The sequence below is a fragment of the Nyctibius grandis genome, chromosome 12, assembly GCF_013368605.1.
Source record: "Nyctibius grandis isolate bNycGra1 chromosome 12, bNycGra1.pri, whole genome shotgun sequence".
In the NCBI taxonomy this organism is placed as follows: domain Eukaryota; kingdom Metazoa; phylum Chordata; class Aves; order Nyctibiiformes; family Nyctibiidae; genus Nyctibius; species Nyctibius grandis.
The window spans coordinates 181,704-209,398 of record NC_090669.1 but is presented as its reverse complement, the minus strand read 5'-3'; the positions used below and the strand labels follow the sequence as shown (position 1 = coordinate 209,398).

The window sequence follows — 27,695 nt, the reverse complement described above, 5'->3', positions numbered from 1 at the left end:
ACCAGGCTCCTCGCACAAAGGGTGGACATTTGATTTGCAGACTAGGAAAGCGGTCTGAGTTTTGTTAAGGCTCAGGGTAGCAGCAATCCCTGGGTTTAAGGTTGTTCGTAACACTCTGAGCACTTAAGGTCGGGCGCGTGGTCACGTCAGGTCAGCTGCTCTTGCAAAATGAAGCAGCTGAGTGACTGCCTTCTGTTCCCACTGAAAAACTGTTAAAGAGTAATAAAGGACAGTTTGGATATGAATAGAGATGTGGTTAATAATGCCAGTAAATGAGGTTCCAAAATAATGGAAGTGGGGGGAAAGTGGAAATGCCAGCAGGCCGTGGAGTGTGTTTGTGGCTCGTGGGACTGCACCCCCAGCAAAAGGCTCTTTTGGCTCAGGGAATGTTTGTTCTGGGTTTTTACTTCTATGAATCTTAACTCTGCTGTTTAAATATGGTCTAATCATGAAAGAGAGTGAGGATGCCTTATGTTCTCCACTTTTGAAGGATGCCACAGCCTTGAGAGACAGCTGTGTCCTTTGGGTCTGCCATGAATGGGATTCTGGATTTTCACAGTCCTGTTGTTGCTCCTTGCAGGTGACCTGAGACATCAAGCTCCCTTGATCCGTGGGGTCTTTCAGAATGGCTGATGGATTTCAGAGCAAAGTGGTTAGGCCTCGTAATCAGAAGCTAGTCGGAGAGACGGAGTCGTCTGTAACTGTAAGTACCTGCTGTGGCCAGGTAGGAGCTGTTAAGGCTGGAAACTCCCAGTGTGTCCCTCTGCCTTCCCCTCCTGTTGTCTAGCAGCACCATGAGGCTGGACACCACCTCCCTCCCTCTTTGCTGCCACGCTTGTGTTGGAGGTGGCTGTCATGGTGCAGTGGGATTTGGACTTCGTGCTGCTTCAGGGAAAATCTGGGGTCTTGCCTGAAAGTGCCACTGGAGCCAAGTTAAATGAACGTACCAGGCATTGCACGGGAACAGCCGACACATGAGCATGTGCTTCTTTCCATCCTCTTTGTGCGGGCAGTAATATCTTCTGTCATGTAGGCGACTTGCCAGTGCTGCTCTGACCGTCCCTGCCCTCCAGGCAGCTGAGCACGTGGTGGGCTGCTCAAACCCTGCCTGAAGACTTGGGAGACGTGGCTGGTCCCAGACAGAACAGGTTCCAAACCAGTTGTTATATCTCACATCCCGTGTGGAGCACAGATCCAGCCCTGCCCACAGCAGTGGAGTCTGGGCAATTCCTCATTCCCATCCCCAAACGTCCCCTTTGCTGACTGGAGCTCGCTTGGCTGGAGATGACCTAGTACTGAGGCTCTGTCAAGGAGATATGTCTGCGTGCTTCTGTGGAGGGATCTGTGAGGCCGGAAGAGAGGGAAAACAAATGCAAATTAAAAAGAGAACTAAAATTTGGACCCATTCCTTTCCACATCAGTCTTGGCACAACGCTGCTTTTCTCCTTTCCTCTGGCTCGCCCAGCAGTGACACCTCCACACGCGTGTTGGTCGTAAGCATTGTGCAAGGACGGAGTTAGGGGATTTCTGGTAATTCCTCCCTGCTCTCTTGAAAGGCTCGATCCAGCAAAACTAAAGAGGAAAGAAATGCCCGAAGAGCAGAAATCCCCAAACGTGCCACCTCAAATCATGAAGGAGAAGCTAATGGGACAGAGCCAGTTGGTTAGAGCATGTGTATTCAGCTCTATATCATTAATTTACTGATGTTAAATATTTCAGTGTGCAACTTAGGGGACTTGCAGGACTGTCCTGGTGGCTGCGATCACAAATTATTCATCAGTGGCACTTGAACAAGAAAAGCCTTTCTGACCAAAGGCATTTCTGTAGCTCTTTGCTGATGTTTTGCATTTCAGCTGACTCCCTCCGCCTTCCTGAAGGAGATGTCTCTTACCACCGAGCAGAGGCTGGCCAGCACTCGGGCGGGGAGGCGGCCCCGGATTATCCAGCCTCTAGACAGGAGTGAAACCTCCCATCACAAGGTAGCCTTTTCCTGCCCTTTTCCTTGCTGTTTGATGTGACATTTGAAGAGCGTGCGTGTGACAGCCTTGCCTCCAGCTTGTCTAAATACCTCAGCAGCTAGGTCCTGTTGTCCTTTCAAACTGCTGCTGGTGGTGGAGTTCCTTCTGCTGGGGGAAAGGCAAACTATTTTTCCCTGTGATGTCCTGATCTGTGCTAAGCCAACATGAATAACCTCTGCTGAAGTCAGAGGGTTTTGCTGGAGTTTAGCTAAAGCACAGTGTTGGGGGAAGGCTGAGGCAGGACACAAAGGCATGAGCTTGCCGTTTTCCACCCTCCCTCTGAAACAGCCACCTCTTGCTTTGGTGTCAAATGCTTGGGGTCATGACTCCCTCAATGGTGGTGGCGTTGGCATTTGAAGGCTGTAGACCCTATGGTACTTAAGGTTTAATAAACCCAATTGCATTAACGCTTTGGGTTGGAACGATGAGTGGGACCCTTACGGGGTGTTGGGTTTGCAGGCTGGAGGATCCTGCCAGATACACAGGGGAATCCCCTCGGGTAGAGCGCAGTGGATGCGCTTTATCTGGATCAATGTTTACTTAGATAATATGTTTAAAACTGCTTTTCTTCCAGGACTGCTCAGTATAACACACAATCCAAATGGGTGGATTACTGAGGGAGGCTGTTGAGCAGAAAATTGCCAGCAAGAGACCCGTAACAAATTGGTTAAGGAGTGCCCTAGACAGCACAGGAGGTCGGGAACGCATCAGATGAGCGCACAAATAACTGCCAGTGTGCTGCAGCTACCGGCTTCAGCGTGACCGTGATGTGTGGGGAGAAGCAGGAGACCTGCCTGTGTGTTTTGGGTGGGAGCAGTGCAGCTGGAAGGGGGGAGACAAAGCAGGGAGGAATTTTCTCAAAGTAATGCCTCTGCTCTGTCAGCGTTCACTGTTTGTGTATATTTTCAGACATGCTTCTGCAGTGGTGTTAAATAAACCAGCAATAACAGAAGGCAATAAAACATCCATTTAAAGCTCCTGGAAAAAAGGAGATACCGAGTCCAGTCTTACTCAAGTCGCCCAGTAGTGCTGAGAAAAGAGCTGACCCTTATCTCCAGTCAGCGTTCACCTCGCTAGTCTTTTTCCTAACTACGGTGTTCCTTCCTTTTGGGCCTTACCTCCTCTGCTACAGTTCTCTTCTTACTGGTTTCTGGGCTCTATATCAAAAAAAGACATTTGGGAATGTGTGAGACTCGATCTCTCTGTCTCAGAGTAAAGATCCTCCCAGAATTGTTTCCTGTGGAGTCTCCTGTAAATTCTTGGGTTTCACTTGCTCCGTGAGTGCTCGTAGCTCTTTAAGTGGGTGAGCTACTGTTTCCCTAGCATGAGCTGGGCAGATGTACCCACCAAGAGACTGTACTTCACTGGAGATCAATGTAGGATTCTCATTCATGAATCTTTCTCCCAGCAGCTGAACCTCTCACTGTTCTGTCTTGCATCTCCAGTTCTCGTCGGTTGACCTGGAACAGAGCTTGTTTCAGCCTTTCCCATCAGAGGTGGTATTTCAGAGCTACATCCCCTTCAAGGTCTACGAAGTGCCACTGAGTCTGAGGAACAGAGACAAGGTAAGTGCTGGGACGCGGAGGTTTAACACTGTGCTGGAAGAGGAGAGCGGTGTAATCCCCGTGGTGTACAGCATAGCAAGTTACCAGCTGCAGCACAGCACATCCAGACACAAAATGTCTCACCACCACCTTTATTTTGCAAGATAGTGGAAGTCGTCCCATGCTGGGGATTGTCCCCCTGGTTTTGGCCCTGTGTTGGTTGTGTCTAACCCAAAGGAGCTTTTCTAGTCAGCATCCTTCCTCTTGAAAGCCCTGGATTGATGGGAATGTTGAGAGCTGTCTGGTTCTTGTCTGCTCTCATGCTTTACCTTGAGTGTGCACCACGTCCTGGTGGCTTCTGGGTTTCTGGCAGGGCATCTCTGCCTCTCGCGGCCTGTTTAGCTGCCTCTGTGCAGCTCCCTGTCAAAGCACAGAGGTTGGGTCTTCTCCACTTTTTGCTGGAATAAGTCATAATTAGTGGCATTAGCACGCCAGGAAAGGTGTTCTGAAACAGCAGTGGAAACAGGCTGATTTAGCAGAAGCAGTAGGAGGCCTTTAGGTGCCACTTTAGGCTCCTGTTAAGTTCTGCTCAGGTTCTTCTAAGGCATCGTAGCTCCCTGCTTTCCCTTTGAAGGACCACAGCGCATCCAGAGTGATGTGCTCTTGAAGGTCTCCACCTTTACTTAAAAAAATAGTGATAGTTTTGAGATTTCCCAAGAAAGCTGAGAAGGGAAAAGTTGAAAAATGTCAGCAATTTTGTTCCACCGTAAAGAGGAAAACTGAGACCTTTTGGATTTCAGCAGGGGAAACGTTTGCTTGGATGAAGCATGTGCCAGGAGCAAGCTGGTGGGAAAAGACAGGAGGGAGGAAAGGAGCGGAGTTAGAAAGTGCTCTGGGAGAGACCATTGTACATGCAAGGGTTTCTCTTGACACATAACAGTGAGTGTACTGGAAGCCGAGAAAGGTCAGAAAAAGAAAGGTGTAGTTAAAGATGCAGTTCTGCAATGAAGAGTAGGATGTATATATGGGAGGAGGGCAGGATGGGGAGGTGGAAGTGCACACAAGAGCAGGTAAATTAACCCCCTCTCCAAATCTGCCTGTTGGGGGAAACAAACAAGTGGACAAAAAAGGCTGTCAGGGCATATTGCAGGTGGAGGAACAGCAAGAGAAGTCAAAGTATATTCTGAGATAAGAGGTTTTGACAGAGACATGGTTGACAATGGAAGAGCCTTTGGCAAGGAAGGATGCAGGCGTGGTCCCTCGGTTGTTCCTGGAGAGCACTGCACCAGTCCTGCTCTGGCGTTTATCTTGGGAATATTGGAAAGATGCAGGGTGGATGCCCATGTGATACTATTGATGTGGTCCACACTGATGCTGGGCACTCTGCCATAGGTATCCTCTTTCCTGGTTAAAACGTGCCTCAGTTTCTCTTTTCCTACTGCTCTGCTTCGTTCCCACTAAGTCTTCTGGCTCCAGCTGCTCCATTATCCATGCAGCACTTCAAAATGTTTGTCTTTGCCAAGCACCAGCCAAGAGTCAACCAGTTGATTTGCTCTATTCTTGCTTCCTCAAGTGGAAAAGAACATCTGCATCAACATTTCTGCCATTCCCAGTAAAAAATAATAAACTTGTACAGCTGCACCTTGGGATTTGTGTGCCCGATAAGGGGGAGGCAATGTGTGAACTGTTGACTTTTTTTTCCCCAAAATGAACTAGTTTTGAAGCTAGTAAGACCTCAACCACTGGACAGCGCTGGTGTAAGAGTAAGATCAGCTCTAAGGAAAATCCTTGGCATGTTTAAGCACACAAAGACAGAGATGATAATCCCGAGAGAGGTTATTATATTCTGATCTTGTTGGCTTTTGGTAAGGTCCTGGAGAAAAGCAGCATTGTGCTGTGTCTCAAAGCTCTCTCACCAGTTTCCCAGCTTCCTCTGAGTTATACTGACTTCCACTGCACGGTAGCCTGAGGTTGTCTGCTCCATAAAAATCCAGCAAAGTATATTCCAAATAGAGGGTCTGTAATCATTCAAATACAAAAGTGCTTCGCTATAGACTCCCTGCTCTTACCTGTGTGTTGGAAAATTCCTTTTCTGCCTTCGAGCTGTGCCTGGCCACCCTCAGAGATGTTCTGGGTGGCTTTTGCTGAAGATCTCAGCCACATGTGCTCATCTCCCAAGGGGCTCAGTGCCCAAAACGTTTGTTTGCAGTGTGAGATTGGCTCCTGGAACTCACTGCCCCAGGGCATTGCTGGGAGCAGAGGGCCTTTGGAGAGTTCAGGACTGGCTGGCTGCTGGTGTCTTACCTGCTTGGTGATTCCTTCACAGCAGGGCATTGCCCTACTGCCTCTGGCCTGGAGCTATTTTGCCCAGGCAGAGTAGATTCAAGTGCATCCTTGTATATTATGTGCATGTACCTCAAGCTAAAAGTGCTTTGGAAAGGTGGTGAAGGAAGGATGTCACCAGGGCATGGCCAGGTCTTTTCTCCCCGTGCCTTCCATATGAGTGGCATAACCATAGTTTCATGTCTTTCCTTGCAGGTTCCTCGGCTGGTGAAGGTAGTCTTGGAGAGCTCACCTTACTTCAAGTTGATCAGCCCCGATGATGTGTGCCGTAAGGTAGCACCTGGCATGACTTCAACTTTCCGTGTCATTTTCAGCCCTGAGGAGAACAAGGTGAGTCTGGAGGGCTCAAGAGGTTGTGCCTTCAGTGGAAGCTGAAGCTGCAGGGCTGGATTCAGAACAGGACACCTGGTGTGGGCTTTGAGGAACTGTCCTGGTTTCAGTGGGGTTGCACTGGATCTAGAACCAGGGGAAACTCTTTCCCCATGGTGAAGATGATGCTCTCATAGGCTGGAGGCTCTTCTGTGTTTCAGACTGGTTTTATCCTTCAGTGCTGGAACGTTTAATGTAACGGTTATTGGCGTCAGGGATGAGGCAGTGTCTTGTCTGTGGTAGGGCAGCCTCTCAAGGTGTTGGTTTCTATGGTCTGTCCATTGCTGCATAATTATGGGTTTACTCCACTAATTATAAATACAAAAGTCTGTTTAAAAGTGAGGACCACCACCTCTGAAAACTGAGTCACCTTAATATGTATCACGTTGGATAGAGCAGCGAGACAGCTGAACATTAGGTCTGAAAGCATCACTTTTTCTGCACACTGGTCATAGCCCACACCCTGCTGTGGGGTCTGCTCCAGGCTGTGGTCAGGCAGTCTGCAGCGAGTCACAGCCTGGCATTGCGTGGTGCTGTTGGCCACCGCAGCGGGGCCTGATGGGCTGTGCTTTCTCTCCCTGCGCTTCCTTGAACATTCGCGAGGGAAGATGCAGATGGAACAGGAGGAAGATGGCAGGGAGGGCTGTTGATAAGATATTTAGCCATCTCTCTGCTCAATGGGGTTTAATTATTATGGAAAATACTAGAGGAACAAATAGATCCAGAGGGCTTTTCTTTGCCATCTGGCAGCCCCTTCCCTGCCTCACGCTGGACTGGAGCAAAGATGATGCTCTTTCATACCCTCTGTGTTCAAGCCTTGCAGCTGTGCTGTCCCCGAGGATACTCGCCTGCCTGCGATCCAGCCGCGAGGGTAGGGGAGAGGGAGTGCTGTGCACGTGGCAGGGAGCCAGCCTGGCACAGACACACTGAGCTCTGGATGTCCTTAGCTCAGCGGGAGGTTGGTGTGCTGCAGATGGCACTGAGATATCTGACTGAAAGAGAATGTGTAGGAATAAACGGGCAGGTACAATCTGCAGGCAGCCACGTTACCCCAGAGCCCGAGGTGTGGCTGTGTCTTCATGCATGTTGTTGTGGTTGCTCTGTCAGCTGGCACCTATTCTGTGTCAAACGTGCAATGATTTTTCTTGGAGGTTTGACATCAGTGCTGTGGCCCTGGCAAGTCTGATTCTCAGTGCTGTGATGGGAAGGGTCAGTGCTGTTACCTGGAGGCTTGTTAATACACAGCCGGATTTAGTACGTGGCATGGAAGGGAGGAAGCATTGCAGGGAAACAAAGATGGGCAGGCTGACCCTGCCACCAGCATCTGCTGCCTCTGAGAACTGTTCTTCACATGACTTCCTTGGAGAGGCAAGGGTAGGGGATGGCTCTGAGCCTGCTGATGCTTCTCCACCTGGCCAGAGGTGCAAGATCTCTTCGGGCAGAGCTGTTTTCTCATCTTGCATTTGCTGCTTAGATTTAGTGTAATGCTTTCTCCTATCCTCAAACAGCGTGGCTATAGAAAACTAAAGGGGAAATGCCCTGTGGTCCCTGGCTCCCCGCGCTTGTGAACGAATGTGTTTCTTCGAAGGGACTGAGAAATTATTTAACATCATTAATATTTAGCGTAAAAATTATGTTGGCCTAGGGCAGTTCTCGTTGCTACCCAAGTGACACAAGAGCTTAATCTCACTGAGGTAGGCTTTGCAAAGTACACTGGTGCTTTTAAAATGTGATTTATTAGTATTAATTAGTGTTCATTTTTGGAGTGGAAGAGGTAAATTGGTGCCCATGAAGGGCAGAGTGCTGCTCTTCAGGTTTAGAGAGGCAGCAGAGCAACATGGGAACATCACCACAAGCAGAAGCAGGGTGAGATAACCCCCACGAGCACTCATGTCCTGTACTTTGTCCCTTGTCTTGCCCTTGAACTGGTGAGTTTATGGCATAGGGAGCTCTGCCAGCGAGAGGTCCTCTGCACAGCTTCAGCGACCCCCTGGCAGTTTCTGCTGGCCTGGGTTTTGTGCTCCTCACAGGGTTGTGCAGGGCGTCGGGAGAGGGCTGGATGCTTCTCAGTGAGGAGTACCTGGGGGTTGATACAGCAGAATCAGAATTTTGTACAAATCAAATATTTTGTCTTGTGCTTGATGGGAGTGTGAGTCAGCGAAGTACCAGAGTGCTGTGGCTCAGCTAGAAACGCATCAATAGCGTGGTCAGGAGGTGCCCAGCACCTTGCAAACCCCTGAGCAAAGCGGCAGGCTTTGGGAGAGGGATCTGTAAAGCCACCTGCGTTGGGCTTGCAGTTGCTTGGGTGCAGAATATCTGTGTCTTAGTTGTGGAAGGCTTATGAGTGCTGCCTTTGAACAGCCTCTACAGCTCTGCTGCTCCACGATCCACAGGGATTGTGGATAACCCAGTGAATTGGGGAGCAGGTACGAACCCCTCTGCCAGGGTGGGAGAGTTTTCCTGTTGTGGAGTTGGTTTATATAATTCTCTTGCTTTGAATCTGTTCTTCCCTGGGGTAAGTCTGATTTCGGCTAAGTCACTTCTGATTCAAGGGGGTAAAATTGTGCCTAAGCCCTAAATAAAAGGACCATGTGAGTTGTTAGTGGCTGAGATGCCATGTGCCACGTAGCCCTTTCTTGAAAAATGAGCAGTTTCCTATTGTCTCACAGTCATTTGGGAATGTGCCACGTGGTTGGACTGACAGAAAGCAAATAAAGAGCTGACACGTCTCTTTGTTTAGTGGCACTTGCGTTACGAATATGAAATGCTAATTTTTCTGCTGGGCAACATTTCCCATTAGCTACTCTTGCTGCTCTGATTTACACACTTGTGTTTTGTGGCTCCGGTTGTACAGTGTGGGTGTTCTCGTGCCACCCTGTGTTCCCGTGTGCCCTCGCATTGTGGTCTGACAGTCTCTGCCGAATTGGAAACCGTGGTGGAGCTGACTGGCAAATAACCAACAGGCAGGAATACTGACTGTGTGTGCCCTTCAGGCTCATTAATAGATTGTCTCAAAGGAAGCAAGAAGCACAGAAAAGCATAGCACAGCTTGTTCTGTTCTGTCCTCTTGCTCTGTTTGCTGTAGCAATACAAGGTTTTCAGGCAATACAAGTCGAGTCTGTAAGGTTTGCAGAATTCCTTACTGATGCTCAGTGGAGACTGAATTAATGCTCCTTGATTAATACGGAATATGACAGGATGATGAGTTATTGCACTACTGAAATTAACTCCTTTAACAATCCCATCTCGCCCTGGTAGCTGTTTTGTAGCGCACAGCAGCTGTTCCAGGGATACTTTTAAGCTGACTCTTGAGGGGAGGAAAGGGGCAGATGAAGGCAAATGGCCCTGCGCAAAATTAACCTGGAGCAAAGTGACTGATTTCAAAGACTCCTGTGAATTGGTAGCTGAGGGAGGCAGGAGCACGGGCACCCTTCTGTCTTCACCCTCCAGTCCCTCCTCTCCTTTAACAGCCCTTATTTTCTAGCCTTTATGGTACCATGGTTTCAGCAGGGAGCTCTCCCTGCTTGACTTACTGTGTTACCGCATACTGCGACGATCTTTTCTTTGCAGTTGGCTGCTGCAAGGAGTTCAGTGAAGAGTTTAGGATCAGTTATGCAGCAAAACTGACATCCGAGTTCAGTGTACTGGGCACTTAGGTTGACATCCCTGTGACAGTAATTACTGTTAGCCTGAGTTTGCAAAGAGCCTGAAATAACATCTGAGACAAGCAGTTGCTTTAATTTCAGTGGGTGTGAATTCGAATGTCAGTGGTGATGCTTGGAAGGCCAGAGCTTGTAACTTAGTGCTTATCAAGGGAGAGTGAGAGAAGAGGAACCATTGTATAATCATCTCTTTTCCTTGAAATTGAGAGAGGAGTTGTATGAAGGCTGAAGTCGTATTTTCATGAAAACCTGTAGTCCGAAGCTGTGTCTAAACACAACAATCTTTAAAGTATAGAAGTGATGCAACCCCTCTCTCCCCAGGCTGGTTTAGTTAGAAACCTGGTTTGAAACAGTCTCAGGGTTTGCACTTGCAAAGTAAAACAAGGCTGTGAACTGGTTTCATCTGTACCTGTAGACTGTAAGCAAGTGCGTAGCAGAGTCGGTAACCCAGGGCAGTGCTGCAGTGGAGGACTGCAGCCTTTTCCTTCTCCCAGGGGAGGGCGATTCAGCTTTCAAAAGCTTAAGTGACCATGGGTTCACAGCAGGCTGAGCAGCCAGCTTCTGCCTAGCACCCCTCCTTCCTTGAGTTTCTCCCCCGTTTGGCCTGACACTGCATTCAGCTTCGATGCAAGGTCCCACCTTGGGGTCCTAGAGCGGGGTTGAAGGGTCACCGCGTGCTGAAGTGCTTTGAGCCAAGCTTTGTATGGGAAGGGGTGTCCCAGGGCGTCCCTGGAGAAAGGAGCTCAGCACACAACGTGGTTGTGCATGAATGGCAAGAGGCAGCTTACTCAAGGCCATGGTTGTCTCTGGAAGGCCAAATCCTTGTAGCTTTAGCTTTGCATACCTGGAGAGGTCCCTTTTCCCATGCATTGCTGGGCGGGTGGTCCCAGCGCCCCGCACCAGCAGTGGGGCTGGGAAGGCTGCCAGTGCTTGCTTTTGGGGGGGATTTATTCCTTGGGCTCTTACTTACATTGCTGTTGATCCACTCACTCCTTAGCAATGACAATGGCTTGAAAATTGTTTCCTTTTACTTCCCTCAAATACCTCCAATTGTTGAAGTTTCTTTTTTCTTTATCCCCCCTGCTGATCTGAACTCCTTGCATCCTCCTCTGTCTACCTGGCATCTGGAAGGGAGAGATAAGTAAATATGGCACGCCAAGAGTTAATAAGGCACGCAGCTTTCAAGTGGATTTACAATGCCTTTGTTCCAGTAGCGTGGCCAAAATAACAACCAAAAAAAGTAAAGAGCATTCTTCACTTGCTAATATGGTTTCTGAGGATCTAAACAGTCCAGGATGTGAAGTACGCAGATAATAGGTGCTTTAAATTCACATGGGCTGCCCGTAGCTTTTATTTTAGAGGGCTTAGGCTGCAAGATTGAGTACTAAATTGATAATTCAGGAAGACTTGTTGAAGATGAAACGCTGTCCTGAAATGGGATATTCAGTTCTGTAGGTTGTTTGCTGCAGTTCCCTTTCTGGTGTTTTACCTTCCAAATACGAGAAGCTAAAGCCCTCCTGCAATTTCCAGTGTGAATACTTGAGATGTCTAGAAAAAAAAAAATCCTTCTTTATTCTTTTTTACATGTTGAATGTGACAGTATCTGTTCTGGCAACCTTAAACCCCAGCTGAGCAGGTGGTTGGTGTGCTGAGACAGTGGTTGGTAGGCACTGGGTGTTAGTTGGCGTGTGTCTGTGCCTCGTCTGGCTGCCTTAGGTCCCTTCCAGGCTTGGAGAGGATGAGTACGAGAGCAGGCGATCCCAAGCAGAGAGGAATCTGAATCTGTTCTGGTTAAGGGAATCTGCTGCTGTGTACAATTCCTAAATCAAATTTTTTTTTTGTAATGGTTGAAGCAGCAAGCAGACAATCTCAAATGAGTTAAAAGCATCAAAGGAAAAAAAAAATATCACGACAGTAAGCGAGTGATGAGAGACAGAGCTTTTATCAACTCATCGATAAGAGAGTTGTTGGAGGTGATGGCTCCTGGCCCTACTGCAACAGCTTTAGCACTGATTTCAGTGGGGGCAAGGTGATGTTTCCAGCACAGTGATGCCACACCGTACATCTGGAGATCGATCTGCTCATCCCTACAGTAAAATGATTGTGGTGCTTTGATTCACCTTCCTGCTGCTAAATGCCAGACAGCTCGGGGGGACTGTATGGCTCTTTTCTGAACAAGCTGATGGCTGGGAATAGCACAGTTGAGTTTGCTCTGGTGGGGAGGTCTAGAATGGTGTTAGCTGAAGAGTTAAGTTAGAGTTAAGAGAACTCTTAACTATACCAGTGTCCCTCATCTGCAGCTTCTGATACCACCTGCCTCAGGTGGGCATGCTAACAAGGCACCGAGTCACTTCTTCTAGAGACCTTCCAAGAGAGGTGTGATTAAGGCATCAACCATGTGAGAATATGCAGCAGAGAGAAAGCAGAGCTGTTGTCTGCATCCCCTGGGGCTAGGATGAGATGTAAAGGGAAATCTGAGACTGGACCCAGGAAGAACTCTCTTTTAAGTCTAGGGCAGAGCTGGAAGAGGCTGCTGAGGGCAGGGGTGGAATTGTTAGTGCTTGTAAGTACTTGTCAAACACCTCTCAAGAACAGGGTGGGGAGATGGGTACAATCACTTTTTAAGGGGGTGTGTGTCCCCAGCCGTGGTCCCTATAATGCTATGGGAAGGAGTGGGGAATACACACGTACCCTACGCTTACCTGACAAAACAATTATCGTGTCCAGCTTGTTCAGTATTTCACCCAAGACTGACTGTTGATCGTGGGTGTGGCAAAGTCCTTTTGAAAATGTACCTGAGCGTCACCTGCCAAGCTCCAGCGAGGTCGCTGCATTGCTGGGATTGGAGTTAGTGCTGGGGCACAACTGGGTTCTTCATGGTGCCTTTAATAGTCTGCAGGGATGATCGAAGCAGGTTCTTGTTACTGCTGTAATCCCTTACATGACATTACTCTATTTTGAGGCCTCAGCATCAAAGTATCGGATAATTTTGTCTGGTTCTGCCAGCTTGCTGCAAGAGCAGGTGAATCAATGAGGTTGTTTCTTCTTCGCAAGTTAACAGCCCTGTCCAAGTCGTGCTACTGGAATGAAAGGTCATTAAAAAAAAAAAAGTGCTATTACATTATTGACTGCTACTGTTAGAGTCATAGGAAACAGCAGTTTTTCTCCTGCCATGGGGACAGTACTAAGTGCACTGTGCTGAGATTGTTTCTTTCCCTGCAGGATTACTTCCACCAGCTCATCTGCACCACAGAAAGGGAAAAGTTTGTGGTGCCAATCCGAGCTACAGGTGCCCGAGCTATCCTGGACTTCCCTGATGAGCTGAACTTCTCTGTCTGTCCAGTCAAGTACAGCACCCAGAAAACTCTGCTCGTTCGCAATATCGGCAAGTGGGAGGCCCGCTACTCCATCAGCACTCCGAGGTAAAGAGGCTCAACATTTTGCTTGTCCAAAACTGTTGCGTGACAATGTGGTTGGTAAACAGTAACAAAAAGGAACCAGAGCATCTGAGCTGCTGTGTTGCAGCCATAGCTGGAAATCAGAATCATTTTGGTTGGAAAGGACCTTTAAGGTCATCGAGTCCAACTGTTATGGCACTAAGTGAAATGGGCAGCACACGTGGGTTTTGCAGTTGCTACAGTGTTTTAAATGTGATGTAACCTTTGATAAAACTCTGCAAACTGCAGCAAAGTGTTATGCTGCAACGATGTGTCTCCAGCACAGCGTCTAGCAAGGTTAATCCTGTTAGATTGAAAGCAAAAATGCAGGAAGGCAACTTGACTGCCCTTAGGCTGTACGAGGTACTGCATGGCAGATGGCAGCTCTAGGAGCTCTGTTCATGTACACCAAATACAGTGTCAGGCCATGGCCAGCTCTGAGAAAGAGACATGTAAGAATTTCTCAGCAGCTGTGTCTGTATTAGCAAGTGCGGTCAGAGATCGTAGAGGAAAGCGATTGGTATTGAGGCCCCGACAATAAGACTGTGTCGTCCAGGAACTTTGTTTTCCAGTGGGTTTGATCTGGTCCCTGGGCCAAATATTCTTAAGTAGAATGAACTTGTAAGTGGAGATGAGCAGGCGCTGGCTTCAAAACTGCACTACAGCCCCAAAGCAGAATGCTTGTGAGGGCACAGGCAAAAAGTGCAGCAAATCTCTGGTGCACAGGTTGGGGGCTCTTTTTCTTCTAGAGCTTTCTCTCTCCCAGGTTTCCTGGAGAGTGCTAGAACATGTTAGTAGCTGGCTTGCAGCCTCCTGATCATAAGTACCTTCCCAAGTGGTTACATACCACTATCAGCCAAATATACCCATTCTCTGGGGGGTCACAAGTACATGGTGTTCTCGTGGTCCCCTGGTCAAATGCCTCATGTGAATTGTGTTGTGGACAGCCTGTACTGCGCCCTTTGGTTTCAGAAGACAGTCACCGGTTTTCCAGTTTGCTGAACTGGAGAGGGTAATGCCTTTTAGACACCGCATCTGCAAGGAAACCAGTTCAGTTGGCTGGTAATGAGTTGAGAGTTGTTTGGTCGCAGAGGTCTTGGTGTAGGAGCTGAGGTCAAGAATGCAGCAAAGACCTGCTCTCTGACTTGGGGCACCTGAGTTGCCTCGATTCCTTTCCCAGGAAAACAGGGCTCAAAAGAAGACTTTTTACTTTTCTCCTGTGAAATGTGAGGGTCCAAGAGGAGCTTCCACCAAAGCCTGGCCAGGCTATTTAAGCAGGCTTCTAGGATGCTATTTAAGCAGGCTGACTCTTTGCACTGTGGAAAATATGTAGGCAGGAACTTGTAAATCACTGTACAGTTTTCCTCGGGGATTTCCACACCTAGTTGTCACCACCAAAATAAATACCCAGTAAAGTCTAGCATCTTTTTGCAATGTACTTGCCAGCTCTTCTATTGAGTGATACAGCGTATGTTGAATCCTGCTTAATATGGATTTTAAGAGTTTCTGAGCTTCAGCAATTAAATATTTCAGTCCTGATTTGCAATAAAGAAATGGGAAACTTTACAGAAGTTTTATTTCAAACTATACAAAGAAGTAGAATTCTGAATAACGGGCTTGCGTGTGTACGGAGATCGAAAGCTGATATGATTTCCTTTGTCAGCTGAGGACATCTGTCATCTCTTCCATTTCATTATGAGCTTGTGAAAGCCAGTTTGAAATTTCAGACAGATGATTTAAATCTCTGAATATAAGCAGCATTTGATTCTAATTGCTACCCCCGCTTTCATTCAGATTTCTTTTTAAATATGCTGATGTTCCTATGTTTCTGCTCTTTGTTTTTTTGCTTTGTGTTCAGCAAAATGTCATAATGAATTCTTCATTGAGAACTCTCTTAGAGGTTGAGTTCCTCTAATGCCTGTCTACCTCCCATCTGCCTATCCATATATGCAAAGATGTATAGGAAATATAATGAGAAATTTAAGGAATATGTGAAATGGGCTGATTTAGAAGATAAAATCATAGAATAACTTTGGAAGTTATTCTGTGCTTCTCTGGGCCCCTGTTCTAGTGTCCACCCTCATGGTGACAATTTTTTTCTTAATATCTACTCAGATTTTTCATGACTGCATCTTATGTTCATTTTCCGTTACCCTGTACTGTACATCCCCAAGAAGAGCCTGGCTCCATCGTCTCTATGCCCTCCCTTTCTGTAGTTGCAAACAGTGCTAAGATCACCCTTCGTCTTTCCTTCTTAAGACTGTACAAACCCAGTGATCTCAGCATCTCCCTGTGCTCCAGCCCCTAAGGTCCTCTTCTGGAGCAATGCTTTCTGTCCCATCAGTGCCCAGCCTGTACTGCCAGGGCTTATTGCATCCCAAATCTGGGATTTTGTGTTTTCTGTCCCTGAACTGGATGAAGTTCACACCAGCTTATTTCTCCAGCCTGTTGTGGTCCCTCTAAATAGCAGCCCAGCTCTCCAGTGTGTCGACTCCTCCCCCAGTTGGGTGTCCTCCACCACGTTTCGAGTGCTCCCTCCTGTTGACCAGGCCAGGATGTCCCCGTGCAGCCCAAGCCCTGAACAACCATGTTCTTATGCGATGAGGCCATGGGGTGCCAGAAGTGGTTATTCCAGCCGGTGCTGGGGACTGTACTGTGCGACACATCATCACTGCATCGCACCACCTCCTTTTGCGCTCGCTGAGTGCGTCTGGACCCTCTACCATATCTGTAAATGTTCACATTGATGCCTGGGTCTCTTGATAGCAGTGATCAATGGTTGGTTCCTTGCTTGTTGTGCTCTGAGAAGCTGCTCAGCTACCTGCCACCGAGCTCCCAGGTGAGCCCTGTGGTTCAAGTGACCCCAGCAGAAAAGAATTGCCCTCCCAGCTGGCATGACAAATTGGCTTGAGAATCAGACCAGCACACCGCTCCACAGGCCTAGTAGATCATTAGGTGGCAATTGTCTGTGTACGAATATATTTACAGAGGCTTTTATAAGAGAGGCCGTTCCCCTACTGATGTCAGGGGATTAATTTCCCTGTTGTAGAGGCTATGACAAAAGCTGCATCATTATTAACAGAGGTAGTGAAGCTTTAGTTTAATGTCACTAATTCTTTTGAACGACTTCCATAGTAACTTGATGATTAATTGTTGTCACAGAACACTTAAAACTGTGCTTGGGAAATGAATGAGTTCTGTTCCCTGTCCTGGAGAGCTTAAAGTGGAAATATGAGATGCAGTAATGGAGAGTTACAGCGTAGGTGGTAGGGGAAAGGAGGGCCAGCCCTCCAGACTTAAATTCAGGACTGTTTTAGTCTATTCTTATCTAGTGGAGAATTTAAACTGCTTCAGTTGAACGTGAGCTTAACTTTTGCTGAGTAAGGATGTGGTGTTCAACTATTATGGTTAAAGCCAGTCTTAATATCACATAACAGCTTTGGTGTGTGTTGATGTGTACAAGCACGCATGCATATGGGAGGAGGAGGATGGTTAGTGGAGTAGGTGGGAATGAGAGATCTGTCTAAGCTCATAGACCCCTCAGCTGACCTCTATATCCTTTATTCTCTCTCTAGACAATTTAAGCTTCTCTTTTAGCTGGTGCAACTTGTGTTTTCTGGCCTGAACGAATTCAGGCATTTGCCCATTCGTCAGCCAGCTGCAGATGCCACCATTTCCTCATCCATTGTGCTGCTCATTTTCTTTGCCTCCTCTCTCTGGATTCCCTTCTCTATGGCATCAAGCGTAACCTCTCTGCTTTCACCTTCAGTACATATTTTAGCCCATCTCCAGTCCTAACCTTTCCTCTCCGTCAGTGCTGAGAGCTCAGCTCTTACAGCTGGTCACTTCACGATGACGTTCCCTGCCTGTTACTCAGTTAACTAAGGACTTTGTTGTTTTCTGTTGCGCATTTCACTCCAGGGAAGAGCTCTTCAGTGAATCCATGGGGCCAATTCAGCATCCTTCTGCTGTTCCTTGTTCAGAGCTCTCCCTTGATGTGGTATCTAGCAGAAAACGTGGCCACTTATGACCACTTTTTCTTAAAGGAGAAAAAAAACCCAAAGCATTCCCCGTTCCGCAGTGTGGCTTTGTGCCTGTCCTCCCTCTGCATGTCCACACCCAGCTCTTAACTGCATAGCTTGGTAATAAAAAATAATAATGGTATAAATATAGAAAGTCTCTTCCTGTCCTTCTCATTGTTGAGGTGGGATAATGAGTTTCTTCTCCGTGACATTCATGGAGATAAATGTCATCCCAGTACCTTTGTGCTGAAAATGGTGTCTGGGAGCAGATCTCGGTGCAGCATTGCCTTTTCCTGACAGTGCAGACGTTGTGCTGTGCCGTGCTATGGGGCTAGAGAGGGTCAGTGGGAGATAAGATCCATTTAGGAATATCCCCACCAAGCTCAGGAAATGATCCTACAAGGCACAGTGCTTGGAGGCCCCTTGCATTCCTCCCTGTAGTGCCCGTATACTACATGGAGGTGTGGGATTGGAGAGTTACCATAGGACGTACAAAGGCAATTCAGTCACCAGTAATTTTACTGTCTTCCTTGGGGTTGGAGGTAGCTTTTAATGAAATCAATTGTCCCAAACTCAAATGATTTTATAATGCAAATAAAGGCCCCAGTAGACCAAAGAAAGTTATGTCGGGAGTATTTGGCCCTTGGTATCCTCATGGGACATAACTTTTGCCCAACTCTGTCAAAATGGGGAGCTGACCCCTGGTGAAAGTAAGCAAGGTGTAAATGCCAAAATATATCATTATGAAATTGCTTCCAAATCTAGTGTTGCACTCTTGCCAAAAAGCAGTAACAGGCAAGATCTCAGCAGGTACTGGTGGGAAGGTCTCCTAAACTGGTGCAGCTGGAGGAGCTGATACAAGCTGGGGATTGCAAGGTACCATTGGGAGATGTGGCCCTGTGAAAGTTTAGATGTCTCACAACAGAGCAAACCTACAAATGGGTGTAGTTAAAAAGCATGTCAGAAGAAAACAAGCTGTTAAAACAACCTCCAAACCTTATCTTTTCTGTCTTTCAGGAGCAGTAGTGATTCATTAAAAGGGTAGATCCAGCAGGATGAGAATTATCTTAAAGGACAGCTCACAATTAATGGCTAAAAGACCAAAGTTTACCCTGCCAGCTTCATCTCTTGGTTTCTGTTTGGCTCTCACAATGTGTCACGGATGTCTCCTTAGCATCTCTTCTTATCTGTAGGCTGCAAGGAGCAGCTTAGTGATGTCAGCTGAAATTCAGAGGAGTTAAGTTTAATCATTGAGCTTACATCTTTGGGTCTTGGAGAACCAGGTCTATGTGAGGGATAACAGGCTCCTCCTGCTACAGCAGTAATGGAGTTGTCTTGTGGGTCCAGCATGGGGTTGGATGTAGGAGATGCAGTGTCTGATTTGTGCTCGGTTTCTCAGGACTGAGAACTGAGTCCTGAACTTGGTTGGATCCTATTCTTCTGATAACTTGAAAATATGAAGATATCTTCTTTCTCAGGCATCCCCTGAAGTCCTCCCCAGGAGTGTTATTCCCATCCCAGCAACCTGAAGACAGGAGTGTGTAGATATGGGGAAGGAGCAGGAGGGTGATGGGATGGGGGGTAGTGCTGAAGTGTTGCAGATGCAGGACCATGTAGAGCAATCCAGGTCTGAGGCTGGTGGTGCCTTGTCTTTCCTCCTGTCTCTCAAAAGTCTCAGATCTAGCACGTAAACATTGCAGGCCCAATGCTTCTCTGTTAGTAGCAATGTTCTCACTAGTTGTAATGGGAACAGGTCAGGCCTCTGATTGCACCCATAGCTCCTTAATGAGCAGAAACTCCAGCAATTTCATCAGCTGTCACTACTTCCATGAGCCAAGTTCAGCTTGCGCATGGCTCCAGTTCTCATTATTTTTGTGTGTTGCATTCTCTGATCATGGTCAAACTCTCCAGAACATGTTTTTAAGGTAAAAGATTGACCACCAGCAAAGTGCTAAAAACTATAACTTTTGTTTTCTAAGTGGGGCTGTACAAGAGCCACGAAGCCCAGCTGCTGTTGTGCAGAAGCGTGTTTCATCTGACTTATCCCTGAGCATTAAAGCACTGAGTTTGGTGTCTGTCAGCCAAGGGTTGTTGACCTGGCAACAAATCATAATTGCTCATATTAAATCCGAAGTGCACCAACATGTTTTCCTGATTATTTCCAACACATTGCACAGAATTTGTCTGGTGGGCCAAGCAAATGGTTACCGAGCTTGGGTTACAGCCCAGAGCCCAGATTGCCTTGCTTGTGAGTACATGGAAACCTCCTGCTAAACTCGCCTTGACTTGCTCCTGTTAATGGCGCTTCGTTTAGCTTGGGCTGTAACCCTTCAGGCTGTGAGTGGGATACTCCTTTGGGTCTTGTTTCCATGTCATTGTATTGCTCTAACCTGTGTTTGCACTCACGTTGTTCTGCTTGTTCCTTTTCTTAGAGCAGCTTTCATTGAAGTGCTGATAAAACTTAGGCTAAACCAGGATGGTTTCAAGGTAAAATGAATTGTGCAAATTAAACCGTAGTTATTGTCTGGGCTTCAAGAAAGACTTTTATTCTCCCTGTCTGACTTCTAGGCCCTAATCTCCCTGGGACAGGTATTGCCTTGACATTTGCATCTCTTGAGGTGAGGCTTATAGGTGGCAGGAAAAGCCAGGCTCCTGAGGAAGTCAGTGTCAGGTTGTGCATGCAGAGAGCTCTTACCATCCCTGTGCTCTTCAACCACCATTGTTCTCTGAGCGTATTGGTAGCAGTCGGGCTCTTGAGCCTCACTGCAGAGAACTGGATGCGGAGTATGGGGGAGACGAGGTCATTTTATACCATAGGATCTTCTGAGGGCTGGATTTCTTCCGAAGGGAGAGTTAGGAGCTCTGGTTCTGATCCTGCATGTTCTGTTTTCCCTCTGCTGACTGTGGTTTGTGTGTTCCTGGCTTGTACAAGTGAGCTGAGGTGAACTAGACTGCAAAAGGAACATAGTCCCCAGATTTCCCCCAGTGGTCCTGATGTGTCTCCTTCTGTGTTGCAGCCCTTTCTCTGTCGATCCCTCCATTGGGAGTCTTGGGGTCGGTGACACCATGCAAGTAACGGTGGAGTTCCACCCACTGAAGACTGGAGATCATTCCGGATCCCTGATAGTTCACTATGACACAGGTAAGTGCTGGGCACTGCATGGTGCACACTCCCTGCATCCTTCAAACCAGAGCCCTTTCCAAGCAGAATAATGTTAAACTTGCTTTGCAAACTACTTCTAAAACCTTTTCTTTCAAAACATCTGTGTGCTCCGGTGCTTACAACTGAGCAGATAAAGGGTCAAAGGCTGAGTCTGCCCTTGTTCTGCATGTCCTGTGTTGCCGTGTGCTGGTCCATCCCTGGGGGACCCTGGTGTCAGCACGGTGTTCTCCACCCAGAACCCCCCTGTGACAGTCATCTACCATTATTCCCCATTGTCCCAGCCACCTTAATTCCCTCTCCAGATGTACCTCCCCTGTCCCAGCTTTACCTCTGTTTTACTGGGAGTTGCTGAGTGGAGGAAGGAGAACCTTGATTCTCCATTGCAGTGTGCATGTGCATGCATGAAGTTTTATTCCTGGACGGTGCTGTGTTTGAAGTGTAATGTGGGGAATGTGTGTATCTGTCAGACTCTCTCCAATGCCCACTGTCTCTTACACACCTCGGTCCCATATCCTGCTTCTCCGTTGTCTTGCCGCAGACCCTTTTTCTATGTTGCCCTACACCCATCTCCATCCCACGCTTTGCAATGTCAGGACTAAAGCAGGCAGGGCTTGAGGGCTCTTGGGATTAGGCAGGAGGTGCTCCCTGCCTCCTGAGGTAGGTGTAAAATTTATACTCAAGGTACAAGAAGCCAAGATCAGGCCACAGAAATACTGTCGGCTTTATAAGTCACTGTAAGTGGGAAAAACTCCAGAAAAAAGTGCGCTGTTAAAATGCTTCTGTCGGCCTCAGTTCAGCAGAGGTACCCTGTGGTGCTGAACGAGGCACTTTCTCAGTTGCAGGAATGCATTTGGTGTGCACTTTCTCTTGCTTGATAGAGGGAATTATTTTGTCCCTGTTCCCGAACTTCAGTCCTGGGAAGCGTGATGTCCTCACCCAGGGGTGATACTGGGGTGCTTTAGCCCAGCAATGAGCATTTGAGTTGTCTCGAGTTTGTAGAAGTTATAAAAATGCTCCTCTATCTTCCGGGTGCTCTTTGTAGCCTTATGAGTTCTCACAGCATTGTTGAATGTTTGTCAGTTAATTATGTATTTGCAGAGAATGGTTCATGCTCGCTCTGAGGCTCATGGGTCTGGGTAACACTTTCTTGAAAGAGCTACTGAAATTGCAGATAGAGGAGCACAAGCAGTGCCTCATTTCCATGCATATGGAGAACCTATAGGACAAAATCCAGAGGGACAGATCTTTCTCTGGGTTAAATCAGGGCTGACTACACTAGAGGTTGGGGCTGTGGGGCTCCTTATACCATGGGAGTGAAAAGCCCAAGCGAAGAATCAGGGCCAGGATCTTCACGGCTTGCTTTGAAAACCTGAGTCATGTTCTTACTGAAACACCTGGTTCCTCCATGGTTAATCTTTGCAAAAGTTATTTGCAGGGATATGCCACGGAGATGAAATTGTCTCCTGGCTCTGAGGCAGGTGAATTCCCGGGAACATGTGCAGCTACGTGAGAGATGAACCCAGGATTTCCTTCCTGCCTGTCAGTACAACGCTGCCATTCTTTTTAGATAAACCAGGGACTGAGAAAGAGCGAGGGAATAATTAAGAGATTCTCTCTCTAGCGTTGAAGCACACAAAATAAGCCAAAGGCTGCTGAGATTAATTGCTACAGTGAAACCGAAACATTTGATCCGTCAGCCTTAAAAGCTGCTCATTGCAGGTGTAGTGCGGAGCAGCAGACAATAGTCCCCAGCCCCGTGTGGCGAGCCCTGGCTGATTTGTCCTGGGCGAAGGCAGACTCCCTGTGACTCGCATACAAAAGCAGCTGGGTTGCTCTTCCAGAGCCACAGACAGACTGTTTATTACGAAACAGAAGCGCTAAGAGCAAAGCAGCAGTTTGGGGTGTTGGGAGGCGTTGTCCTTGCTGTGCTGTGGCTGTGGTGGCAGTAGTTCTCAATGGGTCACGCTACTGGTGGTGTGACTTATGCAGGATCAGGTGCTTGTTGAGTTGCTTTAATTTTTCCTGAAGCTGGGTCAGATCTGCCCCTAGTATTGCTTAAACAAACGGAGCTCTTCAATGGGAATAAGTCACAATTTTCCCTTTGCCTGTTATTGGGTTGATTTAAATTGTGCATCCTTTAGACTGTCCTGGTTAGATACTGTCCCTTGGATAGACTGTGTATGTGGTCGTAGTCCTGTTGCTACAGACTTTACAGATGAAGTGTGAAGAAAATGTCTTTGCTGCCAAGAGCATAATGATTCACAATGAAAATTTGACCTTCAGCACTTTACATGTCCAAACTCCTCCATTTCGCCCATGCACGGGTGTCTGGGTGTGAAAAATCCCAGCCCATCCTGAAATGAAGGTGACTTGGGATGTTCTGGGCTACTCATCATCCCTATTCATCACCTTAACATCAGATTATAGTATCAGAAAGGGTCTCTGAAGCCTGCATGCTGAGCACACATACAGGTTTGGAAAGGGTTCGGCACTCGGTGCCCCTGAAAACCCTGTCGATGTCCCTGCCCGTGGCAGGGGGGTTGGAACTAGATGATCTTTGAGGTCCCTTCCAACCCAAACCATTCTGTGATTGGCGGCTTGGCCCTCCCCAGACGACTTTTAGCCCACCCCGCGTGGATGTGGGAAAATAAGCTTATGGAGTTAAGTCTAGTCTCAACCAAGTCGGTATTGATAAAGCTTAGATATTCTTTTAGCTCTCAAGTGATGCTCACGGGAGATGCCCACGCTGGTTGCCCTGCCTGCTGCTGTTTGTACATCAAACCCAGTTTGCTGCAGTCGTAATGCTTATTGCAACCTGACCGTAGAGCAGAAGCTTGGTGCGGGAGGGTGAGCTTTGCTGAGGGACATGTGGCTGAGGAGATGTGACAGCCAGAGGTACAAAACAAACCCACCAGGCCCATAGCACCCAGAAACAATAACATCTACAGCGGATGCTCCATGCAAGTAAGGGAGAGAGACAGGAGGTGCTGGAGAGATGCTGGGAATTGTGAAAGGAGGATCACGTGTCTGCTCAGAGCTCCCCAAACCCTGACTCACGTTAGACTTCTGTCTCCAAGAAGTACCTACGATGGTATGGTGTGTGGTCTTCAAGGTGCAGGACCAGATTCTGTGCTTGTATGTGGGTGCCTGCAGTGCCCACTGGACCTTGTGGCAGGGTGCTACAACATGCTTCGTGTCCAGGAGATCTGTCGTGTGGTGCTGCCGTTCCTATGTACAGTTTTTCCCCGTCGGTCGCCACGTCCCTTGGGATCTCTTTGTCAGCACAGGAAATCCCAGTAATTAGCAAAGCACCCCTGAGCTTGTGCGTGGCTGACAGGCACTATGTATTGAGATGCCTTTATTGCCATCGGTAATAAGAGATGCAGATCATCTTCCTTCAGTGGCTCTGTGAGACCGATGCAGAAGCAAAGGCCTGGGGGCAGGATCTCTCCCTCTCCTTTGAGGGGAGAGGTCAGAGCCAGTACTTGTATGAGAATGTTAGGAGACAGCATACCCGAGAGGAGCCAGCCCTCCAGCAGGAATGTCTGCTCCATTCCTGTCCTGTCTGCCCGTGGTGCGGAGCCCCAGAAAGCAGCTTCCCCAGAAGAGAGGTAACACGTGACTCGGGAGTGGTTCTCAGTGGTTTTAGTCCCGCTGGAAGCCTCCAGCCTCATGCTGAAAGCCTGCTGAGAAACCATCTGGGTATTTGGCAGATGAATGCCCGGTTTTCCCTTGACTTCCTACGCAGCTTACGGGAGGGCTGACAGTTCCTGAGCAGGAGCTCTCCTGAAGCAAATCACAGCTTGTTTGCTTTGGGTCACAGACGCAGGCTCAGAGCATCCTTGGTGGCTCTGCACACCCGGGGCAGGGAAGGGAGAGCTCAGCCTCAGCTCCTTGATCAGTTACTTCAAAGGCAGGTAGAAGATGCGGGCAGCATCTGCCTCTGGCTCTGTAGTTGTCAGTCAATTGAGTTTTCCTGCACTGGGTTAGTTACTGTCCCCGTAGGAAGTGGTTGAAGTAATGTCTCCCCTCCTGAGCCCTGGGGGGCAAAACTTGCTCTCTGCCAAAGTCAGATTATTCCTGTATGGGAGAAGAGAGAGCAGCTAAATATGTTTCTCCGGTGCTGGACACAATGTGGAGCTGAGCTTGCCCTGCCCTGGGTCAGTGAAGTGTCTGGCTCCCTTGTTCCTCTGCCTACGAGCTTTCCTGGCTAGCCCTGAACGTACAGGGGGCCCAGGATCGCTCCCTCCCCATTGCTGCTTGCTAGATGTAGGGCAAAATGGGATCAGCTGTCGTATTCCACGACACGGTTCGCGAGAGGGGGCTCGGAGTAACTGGAGTCAATAGGATTGACCCCTATTCCAATTCTCATGCCAATTTTCTGACAATTAGGACAAGCACTGACCAATTCACATGCTTGTGCCATGGTGAGGTGAAATTGTTTCGCCAGCATTTTTGCTGATTGATGAAAGAATTGGTGGGATAGGCGCGCTTGTTCAAATAAATTTGGTGATATTTGCGTATAGGACACAAGTGTGTCTGCTTTATTATTGCCAATGCTCAAACCTTGATCAAATTGATGACTACGAATGTGGGTGACAAAATAAGGTGCCTCTCTGAGGTTTATTGCTTGATGCAACTGTAGCAAAATGGTGTAAAGTCTCATATTTTTCACCGGTTGTATAAAAGCTCTTTCAATTCGATTTACAATGCCTGCTGCATAAAGAGAGTCTGTTACAATATTTACAGGTGTATCCTTCCATTTTACAAAAACCTGGTATATCGCAAAAAGTTCAAGTGTCTGTAATGAGTCCTCAGTTTGTCCTGAGAATTTGCAATGTTTCCGTTGTCCATCCTCTTGCCAGGTAATAACTGCTGAGTGTGACCGTTTGTCTGCATCAGTAAAAACAGTTAGTCCAGACACAGGTATTTCTGATCTGATACGTTGTTCTTCCAGTCCTGTTTGTAGATAAACTGTAGTTTTTTATCTTTTGGTAAATGCACCAGCAATTGTCCAGTAAAGTCCTGCAAGGCTATTTGAAAAATAGTTGATTGCCTTGTTAACCACTGTAGATATTCCTTCTTGATAGGCAAATAGAATTTGGATCTAGTCCACCGATTTCTGTAATTCTTTTACGCACTTTAACAATCAGTTGAGCTATTGCTTCCACTCTGGTACAGATTGTTGTTTTAGGATGAAAAGGTGGAAAAACCCATTCTATGATTTTAACAGTTGGATTTAATTGTACAATTAAAGCTTTCAAGTGTTTGTGTTCCAGTGACGTGTTTGCTATAATTGCTGAGTGGCTCATTCTCAGTAATTCGAGCCACGTCCTGTGCCGCCACCTTGTGTGCAATTTTGTCTAGAGCTGCTTGTTGGTCTGCAGTGAGAGTACGGCTCACAGTGACATCAGGGTTTTGACCAAGCAATGGCATTAATGGTGCAATATCATCATTTGTAATGCCGCAAGTACTGCGAACCCACTGCAATTCTCCCAACAATTTCTGAGCATCAGCCAATGTTGATATATCCACTTTTAGGGTGATTTTTTGAGGTCGTATTGTTCGCTTAGTTACTTCCCAGCCTAGGTACTTGCAAGGCTCTGATCTTCGTATTTTTTCAGAGGCAATTTTCAGTCCTCATTGTTCTAGCATTCTTTCTAACATTGGTAACACAAATTCCACCTGTAAATCCTGTCCAGCAGTCAGAATATCATCCACATAGTGATAAATGAAAAGATTAGGAAACTTTTGGCGAAAAGGTTGTAAAGCCCATGCAACATATAATTGACACAATGTAGGAGAATTTTTCATACCTTGAGGTAAGACTACCCATTCATACCTTTTAGCAGGTTCCTGCTTGTTGATACTCGGAATTGTGAATGCCAATTTGGCACAATCATTTTCATGTAAAAATATTGTGAAAAAACAATCTTTTAGATCAATTACTAAAATTTGCCAACCTTCTGGAATCATGGTAGGAGTGGGTAGTCCAGGCTGTAATGCTCCCATCTCTTCCATAATATCATTTATGGCCCACAAATCATGAAGCAATCGCCATTTGCCTGACTTTTTTGGAATAGTAAAAATTGGAGTGTTATAAGGACTTGTAGATGGTCTGATATGTCCTGCTTCTAGCTGTTCTTGGATTAATAGTTCAATCTGTTCCAGCCTGTCTGATCTAAGTGGCCACTGATCCACCCATACTGGTGTTTCCGTTTTCCATTTTAAAGGTAGGACAGGCCCTTTTTCAGTGACCGCTCCTAAAAAGGCGTTACCAATTTTGCACCTAATTGTGTTAACACATCCCGTCCCACAAGTGATACTGGCACTTTCGGGACATAGGGTCTAACATTTACACAGGCTCCATCTGCAAATTGCAGCTGAACAGATTGCTGGCTCATCATTGGCAACGTACAACCCCCAACTCCAGCTATTGCTACTGGAGCCGCTCGCACAGCCCAAGCGTGTGGCCAGTGTTGCTGTGCAATAATTGTAACATCAGCTCCTGTATCAATTAGCATAGAGATCTGTCTTTCTTCCCCATTCTGATTCCGCAATGTTACTCTTTCACACGGTTGGTTTCTAGTGATGTCAATTGCAAGATTAACCAATGCTTGTCCTGTTGATCCGAAACAACCCTCCCCCCTGTCTTTGTCTTCCGCGTTCGGAACACAGCCCTTAAAGGGAACTAATTGAGCAATCTTTTGGCCCTTCGGGATAAATACAGGCAGGGATAGGGTGTATACCATAGCACATATTTGACCTGTATAATCTGCATCAATAACCCTGGCAGTACAATTATTCCCTGCTTAGAAATAGAAGATCGTCCAAGAAGTAACGCACTCAAACCATGTCCTAAAGGTCCTTTCATGTTAGCTTCAACCACAGTCACTTGTTTGTCTGTTAAGTGTATGTCTCATTTTGTTTCCACATCCACTCCGGCACTTCCTCTTGTGGCCGCGGAGTGGCGGTCCAAGCACCCTGACTTGCTGTCTGCGCGCGCGGGCGCGGTGCGCTCAGCTGGAAGTTTCCCTGCACTCGTCTACACTCTGTTGTATTGTGATTTGACTTTCTGCAGTTAGTACACCACTTTCCAGATCCCTGTCTGCAATCTCTTCTAAAACGTCCCATCTT

The 27,695-nt window shown here is 47.3% G+C and overlaps 1 protein-coding gene across 1 annotated transcript in view; it reads left to right on the top strand.

Annotated features, from left to right (window-relative positions):
- The first annotated feature begins 625 nt into the window (after window positions 1-625).
- LOC137669471 (hydrocephalus-inducing protein homolog) overlaps window positions 626-27,695 on the top strand; it is an 88,057-nt gene continuing 60,987 nt past the window's right edge. Inside the window, exons 1-6 of the mRNA XM_068411571.1 lie at window positions 626-703; window positions 1,854-1,979; window positions 3,464-3,583; window positions 6,101-6,235; window positions 13,159-13,358; window positions 20,413-20,537. Coding sequence (XP_068267672.1) covers window positions 626-703; window positions 1,854-1,979; window positions 3,464-3,583; window positions 6,101-6,235; window positions 13,159-13,358; window positions 20,413-20,537 — 784 coding nt within the window. The remainder of the gene's footprint in view (window positions 704-1,853; window positions 1,980-3,463; window positions 3,584-6,100; window positions 6,236-13,158; window positions 13,359-20,412; window positions 20,538-27,695) is intronic.